Source organism: Monodelphis domestica, chromosome 7, assembly GCF_027887165.1.
Source record: "Monodelphis domestica isolate mMonDom1 chromosome 7, mMonDom1.pri, whole genome shotgun sequence".
Lineage (NCBI taxonomy): Eukaryota > Metazoa > Chordata > Mammalia > Didelphimorphia > Didelphidae > Monodelphis > Monodelphis domestica.
The window spans coordinates 117810621-117838035 of NC_077233.1; the positions used below are offsets into that span (position 1 = coordinate 117810621).

Below are 27415 nucleotides of genomic sequence, written 5' to 3' on the forward strand. Positions count from 1 at the left end.
GTATTTTATGACTGAACTGTTGGTAACATGAAGGAAGAATGTAATTTGTATTTGTAGGCATATCAGAAATTATTTTTATTCTATCAAAATGTATTTTTGTAGAATTCATTTAAAATTAATTTTTGTAAATTTTTTAGTTCAATGTGCTGTATTTCAGTATGTTTGTATTTGAAAAATGAAATACTAATCTATTATTTAGTCTTTTGCATGAATGACTTGTTTGAAATTTGATATATTTTATATCTATATTCATATATATTATTGTCATTTCCTAAATTTGAGTTAATATATAACTATACTTTAAAATAGTGACTATTATATGAGCTGTTTGCTTGAATGGGAAAGTCTGTCAGACAGACTGCAACTGTAGCTCTTCATTAATTAATGCCAAACAACAGAGCCAGCTTAGATGACACCATAAGGTCATATAAGATGCAAGTCCTCTTGATGCTACCTACTTTCTATGTCCTGCTTTCAGAGAGAGCCATGTACCTTTATTGCATTGCTAGTTACTGTTTTTGGTTCCTTTTCACATTTTTCAGGTTTGGATATGCAAACATTTTTAAAAGGAAAATTAATTATTTTTTATTTATTTTTAATAGTGGTAGCAATGCTTTTAAAGTACCACCATTGGCAAAATAGCTTTTATGATATACATATGAACTAGTATTCCTGAGTCAGAGTGCAGGGGCAAACAAAGCCTTTCGCCTATATCTAGAAATCACTGATGTTTTGTGACTTTTGCACTTTTGCATTTCAGCTTGAGCATCTAAGACATATTTTCAAGGCCCTCAGATTTTTTGCTTATTACCTGTATTCTCAGCATAGTGTTATTTTCCTAGGACGGGGAGAAAGAAAGCAGATAATTTTGCCCCTTTTTTCCATGGATGAAGAACCTTCCTTTTTAGGTGTCCTCAGAATGTTATACAGATTAGAGAATCTACTTTGCTAATTGTCATAGAAAATAAAATTAAAATTTATCTTCTTTGGAACAAAGTAATATTTCACTTATGTGATTCTGCAGAAATGCTCACAAGATTGCCCATGGACCAAATATAATTGGATTCCATGATGCTTTCCCTCTTGATTCCTCTGTGCTTCTCCTTCATTACTGACTCTTGGCCAACTTCATTTTCATCTGACTCAGCTATCCCATTCCATCTATTTAGGCACATTTAAATCATACCTTAATTGATCCTACTAGACCTTTCTAATCTCACTTTGCTAATTCATTCCTGATCACTTAGCTCTGAATTCATCAGTGACATTCCATGTTCAATGGCACATACTTTCTTTCTTGAATTTGACAGTTAGAACCATGAGGCACATGGAAGCCATATAATCTTAGGATATTTTGAATATTTTGATTTTACTGAGTTGTTTATTTAAACATATTTATATGTTACTGTGACCTAATGCAAATATTAAATGTAGCTTTGCTGCTCTTATGTATTGTTTGCTGCAAATATTTATTATTTATCCTCTGCTATGTGCAAGGCAAGTTAGTCTAGTGAATAGAGTGCTGAACTTGAATTCTGAAAAAACTGGGTTCATATCTTGTCTCAGACATTTACTTGTTCTTTCATACCTGGCAAGTCACTTTACTAACCAATATATACTGCAAACAACTCGCTAAATCTTATCTAGTCAGGCCATAAACATTTATTAAATTCCAACTGTGTGCTATACTTGGGATAAAGAGAAAAGAAAAAGCCCAGTCTGCACTCAATGATCTCATACTCTAATAGATGAAGAATAAGCAAAAACAAATTATATACATGATAAGGAAGTATAAAGGGAAGGTAATCTCATAGGAACAATAGCAGTATAGAGGGGTCTGGAAAAAGCCCCTAGCTGAAAGGAATGATTTCAGTAGAGTCTGGAAGAAAGCCAGAGAAACCAGGAAGAAAATAGGAAGTTGCAGTTGGTTGGACAGCTAGGTAACAGTGCATATAGGTTTTGGATTCTGAAAGACCTAAATTCCAATCTTCCCTCTGACTCATGTAATTTTTGTGACCCTGCGCAATTCACTTCCCTACGGTGGGCTTCTGTTTCTTTATAAAATAAGAGAGTTGGATATAATAATTTCCAAAGTCCCATTCATTTCCAAATTTATGATCCTATGAAAGCATTAGGAAATCATAGATCTTTTAATTAATATATAAATAAATGTAATGTATTACAAAAATGAATGAGCAAACTATAAAACCAATGAAGCAATGGATTGATTATTGATTATAAACTGATTTAGATACTCTGCTTGCTGTATCTTCAAAGTATCATTTATCAGATTACAAAGTATCTTCAGTTCATTTAAGTGAAGTGAAGCTCTAAATGAACTTCTCTTCAGGGCCAGGCGCAAGGATGCTAAGAGACTCTTGTTATAAGAAATAAAATATTTATTGAAAAATATAAGAATAAAAAGGATTTCTAACTCTAAGGGATTCTAACTCCACCCAAATAAAACTCCCTGGTTCCACAAGGAAACATTTCTCCTGTTTCCACGGGCTATATTCATCCTTACTGATCTGAGTAACCCAAATTTGTACTATTCTGAATAAACTAATACTATTATCCTTGTCCCAAGTTGTAAAAGGAAAACCTTTAGCTCCTTCACATCTTCTCCTCCTTTCCTTTTACCTCAAAGAGAGAGAGAGAGAGAGAGAGAGAGAGAGAGAGAGAGAGAGAGAGAGAGAGTGAAAGAAAGAGAGAGAGAGAGAGAGAGAAAAGATGTTACCTTCTCCTAGCCCACAGAGAGTCTAACTCTGCCAATTGCTAGAGACCAGCTGCCACAGAAAAAAACATTAGATTTGAAACTGACACTTTCTCAGCTCTGTTTGAAACTCCAATTCTTTCTCAAACCCGCTTCTCTATTTCTTATCACTAAACTAATATAACAAGACTTAATTTCTAATATCATCCTTTTAGTAGAGTCCAGAAAGAAACATGAGTATTTTTAAAATCCAAATAGTAAAGAGAATATTAATTAATGTTTTATTTTTTAATTTTTAAAGAGAAATATTTGAAACACCTATTTTTTCTTCGTTTTCATCACTGTTTTTGTTCTTTTTTAATTAGGATCCAGTTGACCCTGCTCGCACAGTCATTGTAATTCGCTCATTAGTGCCTGGTGGTATTGCTGAACAGGATGGAAGACTTCTTCCTGGCGACCGGCTTATGTTTGTCAATGATATTAACTTGGAAAATGGCAGCCTCGAAGAAGCGGTGCAAGCCCTGAAAGGAGCACCATCAGGAACCGTGAGAATTGGAGTTGCTAAACCTCTCCCTGTAAGAGTTTTGGTCATGTTGATTTTGTTATCTCTTTTCCAGTACAAATGGACCTTATGCTTGCTCACTTTGATGTGAGTGAGACATTATGTTGAACAATGAAATTTATTCTTTATATAACAATTACTCCCAGTTAATTGACAAAAAAACTCGACCATCCATGCTTATTTTATATATTCATATTATTTGCTAATGATAGATACTAAGAGAATATTAGGAATAATCCTTTAACTAATGATTAGTATGTATTAATACAGACTAATGTTGGGGTACAACAGAATCAATGCTAGAAAAATATTAATAATCCATAACAGAATTTTTTAGTTCTACTTTATTCCCAGAGACAGAAATCCCCATTACCTAGTAGACCTTGGGTTGGTGTGTTATATGGTTGTTAATATGTGGGGAAAAGTGAGTATTTTTTACAATAAACATCTTTCTGATAAATTATGTGTACATTTTGGATTTGAAAATTGAATCATATTTAAAATGACCTGGGGAAGCCAATATAAAAGTCTCATCATAAGAAAGTTGGCCTTTGCAAAACTTAAAATATCATACAAATGTAAGCCATTATTATTATAATGAGAAGTTAAATGATTTTCCAAAGTTGGCCTAATCTGTCTCTCATGGTAAAGTCAAATAATTAACACTTCATTAACTCTTGTCCTTCTTGAATAACTGAAAGGAAAAAACTATCTGTTGAACAAACATTTCTCATAAGCCTATTATGTACAAGACACTATGCTTAACGAACTACAATTCGATGATTTAAGTGCTTCTGCAATGTGTTGAAGCATCTTATTACATAAAAATAATTTTGTTTCCACTTTGATACTAATTGTTTCCTTACTCAGAAAGGGTAATAGATTAAATTGATGATTAATGAATGATTCATTTTACATATATTTAATTTTTTATTGTGGAAATGTGAAAATCAATTCAATAAGAATGTTGTATTTTGTTTGAGGTGAATGATCTCTGAAGCTAAGATCATTAAGTAATAATTGAAGGGGATTTATAAAAAATTAATATTTCTAATTTTTTTGTTGAACAATCTTTTTCCAAATTCAGCTTTTTTTCCCTTTGTTGTTGAAAATCTCTGTAACCACTAGATGTACAGAATGAGAGATTTTCAGACATAGTCAATGTCTTGATTTGGTTTTCCTGACTTCTTTTCTATAAATTTATGTGAGATTATACTTGTTTTGAGAAGGGAGAATTCTGAGAAGTAATAGTGATGGTGATTTTTTAAAAAAAGAAAACAAAAGAGAAGTCTCCCCATACACAGAAGAGAGCAGAACAAAGGTTAGAAGGGCAACATTGACAAACAAGGCAATATTAAACTTAACACATACTCAGAAACCGAAGCTAGAAGTAATATAGCTTTTTCATATATGTAATAATCTTTTTTGTGTTCTTTGTATATGGAAATGTTTATATTTGTTGATGTGTGTCAAATTAATAATCATAAAAAGAAAATTAACTTTTAAAAAGGGAAATCTCCAACATGTCTCTCTTTGCATGTCCTTTTCAATGGCTATTCATCCAACTCTGAGCTTCATTCTTTCTGCAGCTTTCACCAGAAGAAGGTTATGTTTCTGCTAAGGAGGATCCCTTTTTCTACACAGCATACTCATTTGAGGAGGAAGGGCCGACTGATATAGCCCTCTTCCATGCTGAGGTAGCTCTGGTCAGTGCCCTAAATTTACCAAGCCTTTAAGAATTCTTTCTTGGCTTAAATGATTGCTTTGCTGAGAATTGTAATAGACACTAATGTAATGGGCTTGTGCTGATTCTTTGCTAATTTGATTTTTAAAGACTTTAAGCATGGCAAATTCAATTAACCTCTGCTACAAGGTTCTTAAAGATGAAGTAGGAGAAAAGAAATATACATATATATACAGATAAGTGTATATATGCACATATATACACATGCATATGTACACATGCAGTATATTACATATGTATATATGCATATTATATATGTGTGATGTGGAAAATTAATTTGTTGATATTTGAGGAGAAAAATGTAATTAATAGCCTATTAAGTTAAAATAGAACTCATTTTCTTGCCAAATTCAAAATTGATTTTCTCTTTCCTATAATGTCTCTATTATGTATTATTATATATCTTTTTAAAGTGCCACTAGCTATATTTTCTTACTATTATCATGTATTTGCAGTTGAGTATTGATTAATTTACATTAAAAAGAAGAACCAGTCATTTATTTTGCAACGTGACTTGTCTAAATCATATAAATTATGTTCTTTTTTTGATTATGGAAAAGGAGGCTACTAAAAAAAGGGGAAAAATCAAATCTCATGATTTGTATAATTGCTGTAAAAATTAAGGTAGAAGACCCTTTTCTGTTCACTCTGTCTATTGTTAAAGGAAATATATAAATTTAACAATGCTAAAGGACCACATTGACCTTCTACCTTTTTTGACATACATTTTCTAAATAATTGAATATCTTTTAAAAATAATTCATACATGATAGATATATTTTTGGTATCAGTTTTAGAATACATTACACACTTCATCATAATGTTTTTAGCACACCGTTAGTCATCCAAATTTCTTGCTTTAAATTAGATCATAAATTGCTGTAGACCTAAATTCTTTAGCTGTATGTATTTATACTGATGCTTATTTTAAGAGAAATGATTGTTTGAGGGATGTGAAGTAGAAAGTTGTGTTTAGGGAAGAGCTAGTTCCCCAAATTCCAATTCCCTAGAATAGTCACACTTGACTAGAATATAGAGCACTTAAGTGGGATTATTCTTGAAAGGTAGGTTGTTGCTAGTCTGTGTATAACTTTAAATGTAATACTGAAGAGTTTGTACTTAATTATAGAAAGTTGGATAATCTCTTGTCAGGAATTTTTAACTTGAGACCATGAAGTTGTTTGAAAAACAAAATAATAGAACAACTATGTTTCAATACAGTTGGTTTCCTTTGTTATCCTCTATATTTTATTTTATCAATTTAAAGTATTTTTAGTAGAGTTCTATAGGCTTCACCAGAATAATAAAGAGACACATGGCAAACACATAAAGATTAAAAACCTCTCCTTTAAATATTCTTCACTGGATGATTGACATAAATTTAGGTTGATGATTTTGATAACTTTGTTAAGGATGGATTGAAGAAGAGAGAAAATGGGAAGATCAAAGTAGACTTAAAGTAGTGTAGGAAAGAGATGTTGAAGGTCTGAAGAAATGACTGCAGATTGTGGGAATTCCTTAAAAATAAATTGTACCATGGTAATATTTAAGTAAACTCTAAAAATAGTTTTTTTAAATAACCATTCTTGGGCTCATATACCTATTATTGACTCATTCATTGACATTCATTAAACATTTATTATGGTTCCATTCTACCATGAACTAGGCACTTGTGATGTTTTCACTTTTAAATAAACCCATTTATAAATTTATTGGCCATTGCAAACTCTAAAGCTTAGTTGACTTAAATAGAAAATGATTTTATTTTTCAAGCATTTTCACCCCAGGATAACAATGCACTCACTACATTTTACTTTAAAACACCTTACTCTTTACCTACCCTCAATGGATGCTTATTGTTTTCTATGACAAACTACAGACTTTTAGTATTTAAGGAAAATCTCCAGTCTGATTTGCTTTTACCCTTCCTGCTTGATTTCATACCATGCTCCTTTTGCTGTGCATTCTAGCCAACCTCGATTACTAGCTATTCATGAAACTCTTTATTACATTTTACACAACTAAGTAGTTCCACAACTGGTCCTCGTGGTCTTATCTCTCCTTTTCAGAATTCTTCCCTCAATTCAAGATATAGCAAAATGATCTATGAAGTCATCCTCAGACCTCATAATTTTTAGTTTTCTCTATCTCCTTAAATTTTCCAGGAACATTTTTCTTGTTCCTCTTTATTTATTACTAAACTCATACCTCAGTAGACTTAAGTGCTTAATGACTGCTTCCTTTGTGTCTTCATGGCTTAAACAGCCAGCATAGCTCCTTATGCACAGAGATAATAAATGTTTGTGGAATTGAACTAAGTCATGTATCTAAAGCAGATTTTCAGGAAGGAAGGATAGACATACAGTAAATCAACTTCCTTCTGATACTATTGTGGTCCAATAACAACATTAAAGATAGGAGTGTCAATATTGCATGGTAGATTAAGAGTTGCCCTTGAATCTAGAAAGCCTGGAATGATTCTTGCCTCTGACACCTATTGACAGGGTGACTTTGGATAAGTTACTTAACTTTTCACTGTAGTAGGAAACTCTTTGAGACTAAAAGTTGTAGGAAGTTGCTGACCAGGACTGATAAAAAACATTTTCTGCCTAGAGTTCCCCAAACCAGGTCTAGGTCCCGTTCCTGTTTCTTATCCTTACATAAACAGATGCCACTGTGACATCACATATGCTGCCCATAGTATCCTTAGTTTTATTCTGTAAGTATCCTTCTGGCTTACTTTCCACTTGGAACTAAAACATTCCATGCTTCCTCCCCCCCCCAAAAAAAATCTTCCAAAATGTATGCCTCTGCCCTTCTTTCTATCTAACGAACTTAACTAAGTGACAAAATAATTCTCTGAATTATTGTTACACCTACTGTGTTCTTTGGACCCAAATACATTATATCAGATTAGATCTGTTTCAATGTAGAAATTCAAGATTTCCTCAGCAGAGGGAACGTGCTACCTTGTTGATACATCCAGTGCAAATGTGAAACATAAGCAGAGTTAGAAAAAGAATATGCACCATTATACTACCACCAAATTTACTTTTTAAAAATCCACTCTAGTTCTTTTCAGGTCCTATGGTATGTCTGTCAAGGAAATACTGAAAAAGCCTGAAAGAATATTCCTAGAGACTTCAAGGTCTTTGTTGCCCGGGAGTGACAATAGTTTTTTGTTTTTTTTCAGTAAATATCCCTACCTCATTTTATGCATATGAAAAACTATTCACAATAATTTCTAACCTATGGTAACAGCATCATTTGGGAATGGGGTGGGGGGGAATCCTATGAAGTTTTTCTAAAACATGAGTTTAAAATACAAGGAGCTCAAGCTCAGGGATATAAGCCACCAATACAGATAATTCTAATATATAACATTAAGTAGATTAGGATCTAATGAAATACTTTATGTGGTTTGAGGAGGAAGGTTGTTAGCATCTGTATCCCCGACCATACCCCTGACCTCTTCTCTAATATCAAATAATCTGGTTTCCTAATCATCTAAGATTATTTCTGACAATTGCTATGAACTTCCTCAAAGTAATCCCTTTATTTGTCAAAATAAAGAATTTGGACTAAGGTCCCTTTGCATACTCAATTCTTATTAATCTACCAACTCCCTTCTTTCATTCCTCATTGCTTCCTAGCATCATCACCAATTAATTCTTCTTCTAACCATAGAAAAGCTAACTTTCTCCCTCATTCATCATAGGTCCATTCACTTCAATTCAGTAAACATTTATTAAGTTCCTCTTCTGTGCCAGGCACTGTGCTAAACACTCAGGGTACAAATAAGGCCCTGCCCTCAAAGAGCTTACAGTCTAATACAGGGTCTGGGGGTGGGAATACACACCAAAGGAAGCTGGAAAAGGAAGGGTCCCAGATGGTATCAGTGTGGGGACATATTGTCCCTCAGAGTTCAAACAAAGTAGAGATGCACATGGGAAATGGAGAGTTCCTCTATTTTGTAGAAAGTTCCTACCTCTTGCTTTCCATTTCATTTCCTTCTTCCATGATCTTGATTTACTGTATCTGGATTAGGAACTGTTTTCAAGGTTTGATTTTTTGGTATTGGCCTTAATCCCCTCTGTGGGTTCTTAAAAACACCAGATTTGATCATTGGCTTGATCACTAAAAATATAATGGTTTCTAGACTTAGGGTATTTTTAAATATGCTTTTCAAAAAAGCTTTAAAAATCATTGCTTCAGTATGCCTCTGCAAGTAATTTATTAAGACTGAACGTTTCAAAAAGGAGATTAATTTGTGTTGAATTATAAATTCCAGGGAAAGAGATAGTGCTTTTTTTGAGTATGAATTAGAAAACAAATTATGCTTAATTTATACAACTACTCTAAATGTAGAAGTGGCATCCAAGCCTTTTTGCTAATTGTTGTTAGTAGAAAAAAAGAATATATTGGCTCTGTTATTAATGAAATGAAGTCATACAGTTGTGACACTTAATGTCAGCACCCTCTGCTCCTGGTTGTCAGCTTTTCTTGTTCTATTGCATTAGCCAATCCTTGATATATAAAAAATTCTGTGCATAGCAGAGATTAAAAATGAGAATAGTACCAGGATGCATTTTTGCCTTGAGCTGGCAAATGTTGGGAACATATGTGTTAAGACAGATATTCAGACTGATGCAATTATATTTATTGCTAGGTGGACGCAAATGAGGCAGACTTAGCAGATGAATCCACCTTCGAGTCTCAGTATTCTCCTGAGGATGAGGATGCCTTCCAAGCCTCAATGTTAGCTCTCCATGGCAGTGCTTGCAGCAGTGGCTTGAACTATAGCCTCTCTATTCCATCATCTCCTCCTAAGGTAAAAAATATGTCATTTTATTGATGGTTGAAATCTTTATTATAAGTATCTGAGGTCAGTATTTATGTGTGATTGCTAAATTCAATGTGGAGGCTTTCTGTTTCTGTGGTTCCATCTGCTCATGGCTTCATTATCAGATTAAAACACAATTTCATTAGGGAGCGTTGATTGGATACCTATCAGATCAGTAACACCCTGTTTATATCTAATATCTGTGAGACAGCATGACAGGCACACAAGGGTTCAAAGCTATGATTTTTTTTCCGTAATCCAGAGGGATAAAATATTGGAAGACAATTTGAAAAATTCCAATTGTGTTTCCATACATCTGAATAAATAATGAAATACTCATTTCACAAATGGCTGTAAAATTGTAAAAAAAAAAAAGAAATGCATTTGCAAAATATATTTTAACTCTTGTATTTCTGTATTTGCATAGCATGCCATATCATGTGTGGTATGACAAATGCCTAGTAAAGATTATTTTCAGGGAGAATTATGATGAAAATTGTTTTACCTTTAAAGCTACAGTGAGTCCTCACAATGAAATGGTTGTGAATCTATAGGCAAGGTAGAAAGCAAGAACAAAGAACTTATTTACCTAATTGGCCCAATATAGGCAGATGGCATTCTAGACCCTTAATCCTTTTTCTTCTGTTCATGCTTTTGTTTCTAAATACTCTTGATTCTGATTCAATTCAGTAAACATTCATTTTTTCTGTTGAATTGAATTAAAAATACTACACACTATGAAAGGTAGTATAATAATTGGAAAAACACTGGATTTCAAGACCAATTTGGGCCCCAGTGTTGTTGCTCATTGCATTTTTGACTGAACAAACCATGTGACTTTCCCGTTTCTCAATATCTTATTATATAAAGAGAAGGAATTAGACTTATTTAACTCTGAGCTTGGTTCCTTTAAACTAAATCTGATAATAGTATGTAGAAGTGAAAATCTCCAAGTATGTTATTAAAATAAGAAGAAAGTATATCTTTAAAAATTATGAAAACCAATAAAGAGCTAATTGATATTGTGTATTTAAAGATACATGTATTGGAAATATCTCTTCACATGTGTGTGCATACATGTGTACACACATATGTATTGATTTTGAGAGGATATAAAAAATTTTCCTTTTTACTTATCCATTAATTTTTGGCCAGAATCTTCCCAAAGATTTTCTCCCCTATGTTCAGGCTGCACCTGTTATCATTGCAAATGATGCTGGGCAATTTCCTTGGATTGGTTTGCAAGGTCTCATCTTGAATGGAGCAGCTGCTCCTGTATCACCACACCTGAGACTGTCTGTCTGGTTGTATCCTTCCTGGAATAGGTTCAGACTTTACTGGCCTTAGGGTTGGAATCTGAGTTCATCTCCTAATGGAATCTCCTAATCCACAACACAACACGCTTCTTCATGCCAGTGGGACAGATTGCATTGTTTAACTTAGTAATTGTTACTTAAAGGGATTACACTATCTGCATACTGAGAAGCATATATTTTACAGGACATGCTGGCAGTATGTAGTACAACATATTGGCTTACCAAAGTCTTCTGTTTTCATCTCTTGATTTTTTGCTTCTCTTTTTGAGCAGTTTATTCCTTTGTTGCAATGAAATTTGGCAAGCTGGCCTATAAACTGAAATACGTAAATAAAGAAAAAATAGCAAAGAATAAGTTAATGAGACTATTTAAAAATACACTGGGAAGCTTCTGCCAATATTCAATCTTTTTTGAGCATAGAACGGTTCATGAACTGTAGCATCTTGGCAATTGTATTATATTTTGGATTGGGTTAAAATTTGTTCTGTAAATGGAAAAAAGCCCTCAAAAATTTAATCATACATAAGAAAGTAGCATATTTGTAAGGGAATTCAGTGGTCATTTAATTTAAGGAGTAATCAATTCCAAAACATCACTAATAGGTGCCTGTCTAGCCTCTATTTTGAAGATCTTCTGTGAATAGCATGGAGGGTCTCTGTGTCCTAAGCCATCCCATATTATTTTTTAATTTAAAAATTGCTATATTTTTGTATCATCTTTATTTCTAAACATTCATTTCCCACCCATTCCAGGAGTACCATCATTTGTAACAGTAAATTTTAAAAACTTAAGAAATGCAAGAGGTGGGGTATTTTGTAGGGGAAAGAGTTTTGCAAACCTAGCCAACATCATTCGAATCTAACCACAGTTGACATTCAGTGTTTTGTAACTATAGTTGTCCATCCCTGCAAAGAAGTGAAGGGAAGGGGATTTTCTTCTCTTTAGGGTCAAATATAATCATTATTTCATTTGATTTTTGGTTTTGGTCTTCACATTTGCATTGTTCTTTTCATGTTTTATATGTTCATTTCCTAGTCTTTCTTACTTTATTTCTTCCCATGATTTTCTGTTTTCTCCTTGTCTCTAATTTCTTATGATTCAATAATGTTCCATTACCTCAATATGTCACAATATGTTTAATTATTTGTCAGTTAGTAGTCAACTATCTACTTTGTTTCTAGTTCTTTGCTACTGCTTATGTTGTTGTGAAGTTTCATTGTTATTTTTTGAATTATACCTAAATTTGCCTTTTAGCAACTTCATAAATTACATTGAATTGTTCCCTTTACACCAAGATCAAGTTCAATTCCTGTTTCATCTGATTTAGTCATTTAGATGCTTGAAAAGTTATTGTATTCTCCCTAAGTTTTTCCTTCTATGGACAAAACATGCTCATTTCCTTCAACCAGCTCTTGTATGAAATGGTCTCCAGTTTCTTCAATATTTTGATTATTCTTCTTTGGCCTTCCTGTAGTTGGTAGTAGACCTTTCTATATATAGTCTGATTAGGAGAGAGTACCCCAGGCATTAACTTCCTTCATTTTCAAAAAATATCTCTTTTGATACCTAAGATCTTATTAGATGCCATATCACTGACCTTGTGTCAATCTTTCAGTCTTCATAAGCTATACAATTTTTTTTAAACGTATATAGTCTAGCCTTGGCTTACACATATTGGGTTATGGATTTTTTTGAGTATTATTTTATATTTATCTCTAATTAAAGTCTCATCTTTATAGATTTAGCTCATAATTCTAGCTTCTTGAGGTCTTTTTGAATTGTATTTCATTATTTGTATTTGTTATACCTTTCAGTTTCATCTCAATATTTCAATATATTTAAATCTCATTTACAGATTTCATATAGATTTTACCTTCATATTCATTCAGATTATTGATACAACTATTGAGTCATTTTGTGTTTGCTAACATCTCTCCAAGTTATTATTCTTATAAATAATTATTCTTTATTCTATTAATCCATTAAGTTTTCCATCATCTAGCCTACCACTTTCTTCTTTTTTTTTAATCTATAAGGATGAGAAAAAACCTTGCTGAAATCTGGATATGTTTGTAGATATCTTCTAATCTGTCTGATATTAACACCATCAAAAATTAAATAGTGTTATTGTTCCAACCTATTGTTGGTTCTTGTTGTTAATTATCACTGCTTAATTTTCTCTGCATTAAAAAAACTTTCTTAAATAATGTATTATAAAATTTTTCTATGAATCAATCTATACTCACTGACATATTGATGAAGACTTAAAACAATCAGAATATTTACCTTTTCCAGTCATCAGTGCTCTCTATTTTTCTTTATGATTTTTAAAGAGATTGTTGATAGTGCTTAATCAGAAGATGTAGAGCAAATAGTTTATAATTCAGGTAAGAAGTGATGGATTGCTAAACTAGGGTGATAGATATATGACTGGAATAAAAGGAGAAGTATTCAAGAAATGTGAAGATATAAATAAAAAGATTTGGTAACTATATGTGTAGTATGTGTGTGAGTGATGAGTGATTGACACTGAGATTATAAACCTGAGTGACTAGAAAAATGGTGAAGCCCTTGATAGTGTTGAGGAAATTTTGAAGAGGGTTGGCTTCAGGGTAAAATGCAATGAGTTCTATTATTGACATGATGAATTTTAATTATCTAGGGGATATCCTATTTTAATATTCTTGAAAGAATACTAGAGCTCAAGAGCAATAAACTAAGCAGTTCTTAAAGGAATAGAATACTACAACTCAGGAGAACAACTGACTGGACAAATAGATATGAGAATCATTGATATAGAGATGGTAATTGAGTCCATGAGAGCTAATGAGGATACCCAGTGAGAGAATATGGAAAGAAAGAGAAGAGGGGGAAAAGCAGAGAAAGTTCATGGGTATGGCATAGATGATGAAAGCTCAAAGGAGACTGGGAAGAAATTATTTTGATCTTTAAGGGGGAAATCAAGAGAGGACATTGCCTCAAAACCTAGGAATAGAGTGTGGTATATCAAACTATTGCACAGAAATAAAAGATGAGAATTGAAAAAGGGCCATTTGTTTATTGACAGTTTTGGAGAGAACAATTTCAGTTTAATTATTAGGGTAGAAGCCAGAATGCAGATAATTTAAAAGATAGTAAGAGTAGAAGAAGTAGAGATGTTGAGTATAGGAGACCTTTTCAAAGAGTTTTATTAACAAAAAGGAGAGATAAATGTAATTCAGGAATTGTAAGAATCTAGTAAGCGTCTTTTAAGGCTAGAGGAGACTAGCATATTTATAGATAGTAGAGAAGACTTAAAAAGTCTTAAATTTTAAAATTCATTTAATTAAAATTAAAAATACTAAAAAGAAAAAAAATGAGAGATGACCCATTTAAAATAACCATAGAATGAAATACCTAGGAGCATATCTACCAAAACAAAGCCAAAAACCATAGGAACATAATTATAAAATACTTTTTTATACAAATAAAGTCAGATTTAAATTGAGAAATATTTATTGTTCCTGAGTGGAAACAGAGCTAATATAATTAAAATGACAATCCTACACTAAACAAATTTACTTGTTCAATGCAATCCCAATTAAATTAACAAAAATTATTTTACTGAAGTAGAAAAAAAATAAAATGTATTTGGAATAAAGTTTAGAAGGAAAGCAGCAAGTTGAGAAATAAAATTTATAGATAGTTTCTCAGATAGAAGTCTCATTTTTAAATGTATAGAGAACTTTGTCAAATATATAAGAATATGAGTCTCTTCCCAACTGGTCAAAAGTTATGAGCAGGTAGTTTTTAGATGAAGAAATCAAAGCTATATAAAAAAACTTTATGAAGAAATGCTTCAAATCATTATTGATTAGACAAATGCAAACCAAAACATTTCTGAGATATCTCATATCTAACAGGTTGTCTAAAATTATAAAAAGTCAAAATGACAAACATTGGAAGGGATGTGGAAAAATGGGGACACTATTACATTGTTGGTAGAACTGAACTGACCCAACCATTTTGGAGAGCAATTAGGAATTATGCTCAAAAAGTTACAAATCTCTGTATACCTTTTGACCTAGCAGCATCACTATTAGGCTTATTTCCCAAGATATAATTTTATATGTACATATACTTTGTCAAAAGATGCATTCTATAATGGGAGGAAGAAGTTAAAAGTGGGTATTTTAATGTAATAAACAAATTTACTTATACATTTTCATTTTTCTGGAGGACTAAATAGGTAAATTAAACAATTTATAAAGGGAGAGAATAAAAATTCGTAGGAATAATAACTGGGATAACCTTTAGCAGAAAGATCATAATCATAAATTGAATTGAAGATAAAGACTTCTTCAACGACTACAGGAGGAAATAGACCTTCTGTAGCAAATTGGGCAGTTTTTTGTTTTTGTCTTTGTTTTCTACCCTAGGATGTTGTTCTGGGTCTAATCACTTGACAATGAGGGCAATAAGCTGCTCTGTTTTCTAAGTTCAGAGATCATAGGGAATGTCACTTTCCTAAGCTCTCCTAACCCCTTTTTGAAATATTTGGTTTTAAGAGTAAGCATTAACCACCAAGTCAGTATTTAAATGACTGCTGTGTTCTAGGCACTTCGCTTAAGAAGTGAGGATACAAAGACAGCCAAGAGACACTTCCTGCCCTTGAATATGTTCAGTTTAAAGGGAGAAACAACATGAAAGCAATCATGCACAAAAACATATACAGGATAAATAGGAAAATCAGTAGAAAACCAAAAACAGTTCCTGTACTCAAGGAGATTATATTCTAATGGGAGAAGCCACATGAAAGCAACTATGTATATATGTGATAGAAAATATAAATGAGAGGTAATCTCAGAGGGAAGGCATTAAAATTTAGGGGATTGGGAAAGGCATGCAGAAGGTAGAATTTGAAGGTAATTTTGTAGGAAGCCAGGAAATCTAGGAGGCAGAGACAAGGATGGATATTATTCCAAGAATAGATAGGGTGAAAGGGCATGCAGTTAGAGGTTGGGATGTTGGCATGGCGAAAGGCTTCATTGTCCTGGATTGTAGAATAAGTAGGGAGGAAAAGTCTTAGAGACCTGCAAAAGGTAGGAATAAACAAGATTGTGAAGCTAAAAACATTTAAAAGCCAAAGAGGATTTTTTATTTGATTCTGGAGAAAATAGGGAGTCAGAGGGGTTTGTTAAGTTGGGGAGTAGCATGGCCAGACATAGGAATATTTCTTTGGACCCTGAGTAGAACATAGACTAGAGTGGGGAACGACTTGAAACAGAGAGACCCCCAAAATGCTGCTATATGGTTTAAGCATGAAATCATGAGGGTCTCGACCAGGGTGGTGATTGTAGGAGTGGAAATGAGAAAATACATGGGAGAGATGGTGTGAAGGTATGAAGAATAAGAGTTAGATTAGTGAGGTAAGCACAAATGAGAAGTCAAGAATGATAGCAAAGTGATGAACTTTGGAACTTGGGAGAATGGGGAAGCCCCCCATCATAGAGAAGTTTGGGAAAGAGGACAGGTTAGAGGAAAGAGTTCAGTTTTGGAAATGTTGAATTTGATATGTCAAATGTGGCACATCAAGTTCAACATGTCTAATAGGCACTTGAGTGAAGTTTGAATAGATTACTTTTTCCATATTAAATCTAAGGTATTTTCATACTAGATCTAAGGTAATTACTATTATTAACACTTTTCATGACATATGAGTGATAAATTTGAAAGGAAAGTACAGTGTAATATTTGAGAATCTCAGCTATTTCTTTTTAAACCCTTACCTTCCATCTTAGAATCAATGCAGTGTATTGGTTCTAAGGCAGAAGAACGATAAGGGATAGGCAATGGGGGTTAAGTGACTTGCCCAGGGTCACACAGCTGGGAAGTGTCTGAGGCCAGATTTGAACACAGGAAAGCCCATCTTCAGGCTTGACTCTCAATCCACTGAGCCAACCAGCTGTCCCTCTATTTTTTAAACTCTTGATTTTCCTCAATGATGTATTCTAATTTACTGTTAATTAGTTGAAGAATATGGATTTTAAGCCAGTTATTTTAATTCCAGTTCAGTTGTTTTTTCTTTTTATATCATCCTATCAAAAAAATTTTACCTTCCCGTCTTTAACTACCTTTTGACTTCCAAAGTTTATTCATATTGTATCATGATAATGGAAAATCAATTTGTATACATCAGTTCTTACACCACTGCAAACTTGAAAAGTAACAAAAATGTTATCCTTTAAGTCAGACAGTTTAGTCTGTGGAAAATTAATACATGTGTAGTATAGTTTTATTGCTCATTAAAATTGGAGGATAATATAATAGAGGCAGTGGAGAAATTAAAAATAGAACATTGGAGCAGCTGTGTTTACACATAATAGTAAAAACATCCTACAAAAATGCAGAATTCTGCAGTGTATTAGATAAATAAGTAATAGATAAATAAAAGGTATAATGATAGATAAAATTTATATAACATGTTGAGGTTTGCAAAGCATTTACATTTAGTTTCTCATTTGATCTTCACAACAACCCTAATAATAAAACAAATTATAATAATAAGATAAATGCTACTATAAATACCCAGTTTTACTGAAAGAGATGAAGTGATTTGCCCAGCATCATAAAGTTCTTAAGTGTTTGAGGCAGAATTTGAACTCAGGTCCACCTGACTCCAAGTGTAGCATGGCATCCTCTATGTAACCCAGCCTGGAAGAAAAGTAATATTATGTCTGGTTTCAAGTTAGGTTGAAGGGATTTTAAAGTCCCTTTCCACAGCTAATAAGCAGTCTTAGACATGTCACCTAACATCTCTGGGTTTCAGCTTACTCATCTCTACAAGGTTTTACTAGATGAGCTCATAGGTACCTCAGCTTTAACTGCACCTGTGATCTGAGGATCTTCTGATGTCACCATGATCTGCTCCTTTGAGAACTTGGTCACTTAGTGTTTTTATTGTTTCATTAGGAAAGATACATCTAACACCTAAATTTATATTCCATCTATTATCTCTCCCTTAAATAATACACCCCTGTTGTCAGATGCCTGTTGGATAAATCCCCAGAGGTCCTTTCAGTATTTCACACCCCCAAATTGGAACAAACTGGCATTTATTACTTTCCTTTGCAAACCTAGTTCTCTTCTAAGATAGGGCATTGCCCTGCTCCAGCTCAGGCAGCTTCCCCTCATTGAAATGATCCTTGCCTTTTTTTCTCTTGTGCAAACTTCATTTACAATCAAGAAGTGCCAACTCTTGTGCATTCTACTTCCACCAGATATACTTAAACTGTTCCTTTCTCCATTGAGGGAGCCAAGTTGTAGTCCTTCGTGTACTGTGCGTCATCAGGAAAACCTGAATTCAGATTTGACCTTAGACCCTTAATAACTGAACTGTCTTAACCTTGCTTTGCTTGGCTCAATTTCTTCAACTGTCAAATGGGAATAATAATAGTATTGTGGGGGGGCTTGAGGTGAACCCCCGAGGTTTGGGTAGGGTACTCTTTGCAAGAATGAAAGACTCCAAAACTTACCTTAAAATAAAAAAGAGAAATTGATTCATATAGAAGGTAATGTTGAATATGGACAGGAGGACAACATAGGTGTAAGACTGCCTCCTAGGTGGAATAGCATATATGGAAAGCTGCTCTTAGATGATTTCTAAGGTCTTTCTACTCCTTACAACAGTGAAGACATGACTCTAGAGGGGTATGAGCTGAGGCATGGGCAGGGGAGAGATTTGGTCATCTCACCAGGGTCTGCCTGAAGATATAGGGGGCTGTAAAAATTAAATCTCTAATAAAATATTATATTTTAAGAGATTTATTAATGATCATTAGAAATCAAGGAATAAAGAAGATAAAAAATAAAGACCACGTGCCAATGGCTGATCAGCCAATTCAAACACCCTCCTTACCACCTGTGACAAGGAAATCACTTTAAAAGACTGATATATATTAATTTAAGGTTGCCAAGGAATTCAGCTATGTAATTCCTAAATGAAAACTCAAGTCAGCAGTCAACCTTTTATGGAGTTTAATTACAAACAGGAGGAAGAAAGGTATTAGAGATAGAGAGAGAGAGGGAGAGAGAAAGGGGAGAGAAGGGAATAGGGCTTAAATACCCCTTCTGTTTAGGCTGGGCCAAAAGGCCCAAGCCCTTAGATAGCTGAGGCAAAGAAAAGAGATCAGTCCCTATCACTCACGTGACCAAAATGGAGAAACAGTCTCAGGGGCCTCCACCTCCAGCTTCCTTCAGAGCAAGTTTCTCAGAGCACAACCTCTCCAACCAACCTACTCCAACCAACCAACCACCTCTAGTCCTCAGACCCCGCTATCTTTAAGGAAACCATCCAAGTTCCCTCCCCTCAGTTCTCACATCTACCAATCACTGTCCATGTCTTCCCTGTGCCAATGGTGGCTCTAGTTTAACCCAGGACTGCCCAGAGGTCTGTGGCTTTGCACATGTCTGTTGAAGGTCATATTCTCAAATAATTAAATTTTGATCTATTTGCTGCAGCCCTTCCTAAATCCTGTTACCCTGAGTAGAGTGGAGATTGGAATAATTAAATTTTGATCTATGCTGCAGCCCTTCCTAAATCCTGTTAGGACTGAGTAGGGTGGAGATTGTAATTTCCAAGACCTGGTTCTGTCATTCCAAGTATCTCTATTATATCAATTCAAAAATCAATCATGACTCAAAGAACTTCCTGTTCTATGCTTAAGCATAGGTCAAAGCCCTTTCCATTGTTCAGCAAAAGGTTTCTGTCCTAAAGTAATCTTAAGAAGGGAGGAGGAGGAACCTCCCATGCCAATGGGGTTCACATTCAATTGGCTATTAGTAAGAAATTTTCCAAGTATGAAATTTCCCAATGGTGAAATTTCCAATATTTATAAGTCTAAGAAATTTTAAGGTTTACACACCACCAAGCTCAGGACTTGAAGTAAAGAGGTGGGACCTTCCAGGTCCCTGCCTAATATCCCCTATCTTCAGGAAGTACATAATGACAGGAAGTCAGTGGGCTCCTGGGAAATGTAGTTCTTTTTTTAGGGTAACAGATTTTAATTATGCAGGGCAACTCACAACCCAATGGTATCAAAGCATAGCCTACCTGGAGGTGTATCTCTCTGTCCATCTGCAGGAAGACCCAAGGAGGATAAAACTCTCATGGTCTTCTAGGAGTTATCAGATTTTTGATTTCCCTGCTTATAGCTTACCTGAAACACTTCTGTGTGTTTTGGGGGATACAATGCCCATGCCAATAGTGCCTTCTTCCTGGGGTTTTTGTGAAGATCAAATGAAATAGTACTTTTAAAGGGCTTAGTATAGGGTCTGGCACATAAATGGTGCTATATAAATGCTAAATGCTACTATTATGATAGTACTACTATTACTACTCCTATTATCACTACCTGATTTAAGTCTAGAGATAGATAGGTGGTATAGTGATTGAGTCCTAGGAGTCAAGTCAGGAAGATCTGAGTTTAAGTTTGATTTCAAATATTAATTAGATGTGTGTGACCCTAGGCAAATCATTTAGTTTCAATCTGCTTCAGTTTCTCAACTGTAAAATAATAGTTCCCCAAATAATTATGAGAATCAAATGAAATATTTGTAAAGTACTCAGTATAAGACTTAGAATATATTGTAGGTGCTTAATAAATGCTTATATTCCTTTTCTTATCATTTCTAACCTGGCCTCTTACTGTGGTCTATTTGGTTTTCCTGCTTCCTCTCTATCTTCTCCATCCTCCACATAACTGTCAAATTAATATTCCTGAGAAAGAAATTCAATCTTGTCACTGCCCTACTCAACAAATCTCCCTTGCTCTCAATTTGATATATAAGCCTGCTCCCTGAGCCTTACTCTCATCTCCACCCCCTAAGTGCCCATTACCCAGCTCTGGACCTTCAATGTGGTAGGTGCTTAATAATTATCTGTTGAGATTAATGTTTTATCATTGTTTTACAGCATTATGTGATTTGCCTTGCTGATTCTTAATAAATGAATTGATTCATTCAGGACTGCTAGTAAGATTGTAATTTTGACATTGAAGCTCTGATTTTTTTTTTCTTTTTTTTTTTTTGGCAGCTACATTTCTGAGTGAGCTAAATGTAGAATTTTTCTCCGTGAATCCTCTGGATTTTATCAGTCTGTACTTTGCTGTCTGTTTTTAATAGTTCCCAGAAATGTTATTACATGATTCCCTGGAAAGAGTTTTTTTAAGACTAATAATTCTCAGATTGTCTCTGAACTCTGTATTGAACCTCTATTGTTATTTTGAGGAGAACTAAGGTCTCGCTGCAAATATACTGCTAAAATATTTTTGGCCTATTATTCTGCCATCTCTGAATAGTAGTATTTCACCTATGTATTTTCAGGCCTCAGATTTTCACTATTTTTAAACTGTCATTAACATTCTTCTTGTATTCTTCTTTGATTGATCTCATTTCCATAATAATACATGGCAGATCTTTTATGTTTCATCTTGAGTTTCTAAACATTCCAAAGATTTGGGGGAATGACTCATTTCTTGCTTCTGTGGGTCTGTAATATTTTCCATTTCTTCAGGGAATTTCTTCTCTTACTTTACTAAATATTGTATTTATTCATTCTACTTAGTTTATTTTTCTTTGATGTAGTATTTCTGTTACTTTCTTAAAAGAAAACTATTTTTCCTTATTAGAATTCCATTTATTTCTCTTATTTTATTTTCATTGAAAAAAATTATATTTGACAAATTTGTGTTGTTTTTAGGTGATTGTAGGGGAGAGGAGAATTAGACTTAGTCATCACAATTCAAGGAGCCATCTTACCAGAACCTTCCTTCCCACAAACTATTAGAACATGTTTACAAGTAATTATAATTTACTTATTGCACTTTTAAAATATAGGGAATTTGGAGGGAGTTTTACTGAACATTTTTTGTTCTATTTTATTTAACTTTATCTATTTGAGGGACAATAAGATTGTCACATTTGAGGGCAAACCAAAACATCAATTGTGAAATAAGTTAATTTAGAGATCAATTTGTGTTAGAGGATTGTAGGATTATTTTTGAAGTACTTATAAAAATGCATTTCTTTTAGCTCATAAGACTCAAAAATAAAACTCATTTGGCATTTGAGCAGCATGAACATTTCTGAAGTAGGCGTATGTTGTCTGCTGTGTTGACTAGCTTTTTCTTTTCTCTGTATCTATATTAACTCTTTCCTGGGCATTACTTGGGGCATTTCTGCTATGTGATTTTTCAGTAAACTCAGCCGCAAGGCATCTTCTAATATTTTTCTAACAACATTTTTTAGTGGTTTCATCTTTTTGAGAGTCTATTTTAAATGACTTCTATTATTTGAAAATCTCATTCAATGGTATTAGCTTTGCTAAGTCAATTAACAGTAATAAGTATGTAAATTTAAAGTTAATTACTTTATAAGAATTTAATCTTGAATTACATTAAAATGTTTTCTTTTACTCTATAATTTATATATGTTTTATGAGGCTTTTTGAGTTGGAGAATAATAATAATTAGCTAGCATTTTTATCTTAGCACTATGATTTACATATAAAAAAGTACCTCAAGAAACCATGTGAAGGTACTTATGCAAATATTGGTGCCCTCCCCCCTTCTTTTTACAGAGGATGAATTTAACCCAAATTTAATTTAACTAGCAAATATCAAAGCTGGAAACCAAATGACATTTGCATAGACTTAGAGCTTTAAAGTTTTGGAAGTACTTCATATATGGCATCTCATTTGATCTTACCATCAAGACAACCCAGCATTGTCGGTGCTATAGGTTGTTACAAATGATGGCTTAGAGTGATTGTCTTTGGTTACTGAGTTTCAGGCAAGATTTGAATCCACTTCTTAATCTTGCTTTCTATCAACTATACTACCTTGCCTCTGTTGCCAGTCAGTTGATTTGTTAACAAGCATTTATTTAAGTGTTTATGCTGTGCTAAATTCTGAGGATGCAACACACACACACACACACACACACACACACACACACACACACACACACACACACAGAATGCAAAAATAGTCCCTGTTCTCAAGGAGCTCATGGTTTAATGTGTTGATTCCGTGCAAACTACTATGTACCAGTAAGATGTATAGAGGACAATTTGGAGTTAATCTTGGGGAAAAGGTCCTTGCAGAAAGTAAGTCTTTACATGAGACTTCAAAGAAGGAAAGAGGTTGAGATGAGAGAAAGAGCAATTCAGGGATGGAGGGAAGGCAGGGAAAATACACAGGGTCAGGAGCTACACATAGGCAAGGAACAGAAAGGAGGCCAGTGACACAGAATGCTGGAGTTGCTAAAGTAAAGTTGCTGAAAGATTTGAAGTTTGAGACCTAATTGCATTCCTCCAAATAAGCCTTATCTTATACTCTATAGTTTCTTAAATTTGGACCAATTTAAATTTTATTAAGAGGATGTAAATCAAGAGACGATGCAGGGATTACAAATTATCTTGAATAATTGCTCTCTTCTATTTGTGATTCTTAACCTGACTGATGCCATGGCTCCTTTGGCTTGATATTTGGTATAGCATAAAGTCTATGGACCCTTTCCTAGAATAATATTTTTAAATGCATGTGCCCTATATGAATTTTTTCTATTGAAATAAAAAAGCCTGTTGGCTTTATGAATAAATGCAAAGAGGAAAGGAGATGACAATGAGAAAATAGTGTGTAAAATATATATACATATATGGAAAGTATGCATGTATAAACATGTCAGAAAACAATATACATATATTACATATAAGTATATGTACACAGATACACATATTAGAATGGAAAAACTTTCAAGATCACTTAGTTTGAGAACAAGTAATATTAAGTTATAGGTATGCCTAGGGTCACAAAGCAGTTTAAGGCAGATCCAGAAATGGAATCCAGATTTCCTGGCTCACTGGCCAATGCCTCTTTCCCATTAGACCTGAAAAAGTTTTTGCTAAAATAATTCTTTCTCACTCTTGGGAAAGTCTCAGTCAGTTAAGATGAACTCTGTTTAATTCTATTCAACTTAACCAGCATATTAAACACCTAGTATGTATAGATACTGTATTAGGTTCCAGAATTACTAAGACAAAAATGAAATAGTTATTGCTTTGAAGGAGTTAATGTTACCATTGGGTTGTCACCATCATGCTGATTATTATCCATAATTAAATATACTAATGCAGTGAGATTGAGGGATATAAATTAGTTACTTTTTTAAAAAGTTCATGAAATGCCCTCTTTGAAATAGTTTTAGCCTTGGGTCAAATTCTATAGATATCTTGAAGCTCTGTACAGTACAGTAAGTCTCAGTTGAGAAGGGTCCAGTATTTATCTGGTCTTGCAAGCAAGCAGCACGTTTTATAAAATCCACTCACTAGAACATATGCTTTATTCCAGATGGTTTGCATAAAATATAGTATTCAAAAATTATGGAAAGAAGAGCATTTGATAAGTGGAAGTTTTCAAAGAGAAGGGCTATCGTTGGCTAGTACTTTTTTGAATATGGAATGATTGTATTGCATTATTTCTGTGCCTTATTACTTAAAATGATAGTTTAAAAATCCTATGCTACTGTGATGTAATCAATTGATTTATAATCATGGTTCTTGATTTTTAAAAATCAGGATACTGCTGAAAATCCTGCTGAGCTTCTACTTGGTTTTCCAATGTCCAATGAGGATCTGTACAGTAAAGATCTGATTCAAAGACAAGATGAAAACCTATCATCGGTGAACCTGAGAATGGAGCCTTCATCTAGCTTTACCAGCACAGATCTCTTGCCTACACCAGCTGAATGTGAAAATGCAGAGATTTGGACTGATTCTCAGCTAGCAAATGAAATATTATCCAGTGCAAAACTTACTTCATTTATGCTCCCAGATTCTTCTGGACAAGTAAAAGCCTTTATTTGCTGCAGATATTTTGTGCTTTAGTTGGGGGAGTGGTGGATGTATGGGGTTGTATGTGTGTTAAATGCTCTTTTTATGCACACATATGCGGTCATGAACTTAGAACTAAGGAATGGGGGCAGCTAGGTGGCTCCGTGGATTGAGAGCCTAGAGACAGGAGGTGTTGTGTTCAAATCTTGCCTCACATATTCCCAGCTGTGTGACCCTGGGCAAGTCCCTTAACCCCCTCACCCTTAGCCTTAGAACAGTAAAGATTCTAAAATGAAAGGTAAGGGCTAAAACCAAAAATAAAAAACTAAGAGGTCCATCTCTCTTCATTTTAAAAATGCAGAACTTGGTCCTACAAAAAATAAGTGATTTGCAAGAAGAAGCAGGACCCACTTTCTCTGTCTCTAAATCCACCAATCTTTCCATTGAACCACATTAAGGATTATTTGATTGATTCACTCAATTTTAGAAAACAGTCTATTATAGTTACTGTCTTGGCGAATTAAACTTAAACAAGTTATAGAATATCTCTGATATTTAAATCATATTTCCAAATTCTCTGTCTGTTTTCATGCACATTGTCTTTTTTTTTCTGTCCAGAAACAAGAATCCATAATGGCAAAAGATTCCCTGGATTCCACTGATGAACATGCTGGGTATCATGATTTATCCAAAGAGTCATTTGAGAAGACTATTATTATAACAAAAGGCAATTCTAGCCTAGGTAAGTCCTAGCCATTCTCTATATATTTGTGTGTATGTGTTTTGTATGTTCATAGCAAGTCTAAAACACAGATTTTCTTTGGTTACATTTTATAGCTTTGTACTAATACTGTTAGACTCATGGGGAAATCTATACTTTTTCCTATACTTTTATACTATACTTTTCAATACTATATTCTATATATTCTATACTATATTCTATATAGTATATATATTCCATATATATTCTATACTATACTTTTAAGAAAAGGGATGCTTAGTACTTTTGTTATCAGTCCTGGTCAAATTGATTAGCACATGCTTGTATTTTGCCCCTAGATCATAAACTTACAATTTGTTAGAAGACTGGTAAATTGTGCATATTTCTCCTTATCTAAAATTATCTAAAGGTGTTCATTTTATATGAAAGCAAAACATAGATCAATAATGGAATTTATGGAAAACAAAGTTACTAATTCAGATTTCCAGATTAGGTGTAAAACCAAATTATTAGGTTTTTTTTTTCAGTTGTTGCCAGTTGTAGGTAAGTTGCTTGGTAGAGTGAGTTCTTAATATTTACCTTATTCTAATCATTGAAATATCATCTAAAATTGAAATTGGATGTGGCAGAGGTAGAATCAAGCATAGATTAGCCTGTTCTCTGCATAGGGCAACTAAAGTGGCGCAGTGGATAGAATACCGGGTCGGGAATCAGAAAAACTTATCTTCCTGAGTTTAGATTTGGTCTCAGATACGTATGACCCTGGGCAAGTCACTAACCTTGTTTGTCTCAGTTTTCTCATCTGTAAAGTGAGGTGGAGTAGGATATGGGAAACCTCTCTGGTACCCTTGCCAAGAAAACCTCAAATGGAGTCATAGAGTCAGACACAATTGAAAACTGACCAGAAAATAATAATAAAAATTGCATGCTTCATGCCCTTTACTCTCCATAAGGAACTATATCTTATTACATAACACAAGAACTACAATCCTTCAAACTGCGGCAAAGAATAAACGATTCATACAAAAAAACCTTTCATTTGGCAACAGAAGGTATTGGTTAACATAAGGAATATGATTCAGTTTTTCTCCTTGCTCTTCACTGTCTTCATAGACCTGCTTCTTACAGAGAAGAGAGATTTCACTATCACAATTCAGGCAGCAACAGAATAACCAAAGAGACTGGATTTGGGGGTGTTAAAGGTTAGCAAGCGACCAGGAGCCCAGAATTAGATGTATGAATGGCTGCCAGGCCACCAGTAACTCAACATGAGCTGGTGCTGAAAAGTGATTGAGGTCTTCTCTGTCCCTTTGTTCTTAGGTAACCTAAGATTTTCTTTTTGTTCTTTTCCACCTCTTGACCCTTTAAAAGGCATTCATCCAGGGGCTTCCAATTTTCATATATGAAGGAAGGGATACAATTACCTAGTGAATTTTGGGTTTCCATGGGTAGATCAATATGTTCCAAGATTGCCTAGTTTGGGTCTTGGAGAATAAAATAAGCCATGAAGTTTTAAATAGTCCTTTTATCAGAGCTTCCTGCCTCATTTTAAGGACAGAACTCTTAAAAACAGGATTCCTAATTGAAGCTCCGCAACCAGCTATATATCACCTGCAAAATATCACTCTGCAAATGGGAGCTACTAT

The 27415-nt window shown here is 33.9% G+C and overlaps 1 protein-coding gene across 50 annotated transcripts in view; it reads left to right on the forward strand.

The window, feature by feature from the left end:
• Positions 1 to 27415, forward strand: part of MPDZ (multiple PDZ domain crumbs cell polarity complex component) — a 229323-nt gene that overhangs the window by 97025 nt on the left and 104883 nt on the right. For 27 of the 50 annotated variants that reach the window (XM_056805384.1, XM_056805400.1, XM_056805378.1 and 24 more), the window contains exons 17-21: positions 3079 to 3288; positions 4865 to 4981; positions 9689 to 9850; positions 24794 to 25063; positions 25667 to 25790. In XM_056805384.1, the coding sequence (XP_056661362.1) occupies positions 3079 to 3288; positions 4865 to 4981; positions 9689 to 9850; positions 24794 to 25063; positions 25667 to 25790 (883 nt within the window). The remainder of the gene's footprint in view (positions 1 to 3078; positions 3289 to 4864; positions 4982 to 9688; positions 9851 to 24793; positions 25064 to 25666; positions 25791 to 27415) is intronic. The other 23 variants (XM_056805390.1, XM_056805394.1, XM_056805395.1 and 20 more) reach the window with 2 other exon arrangements.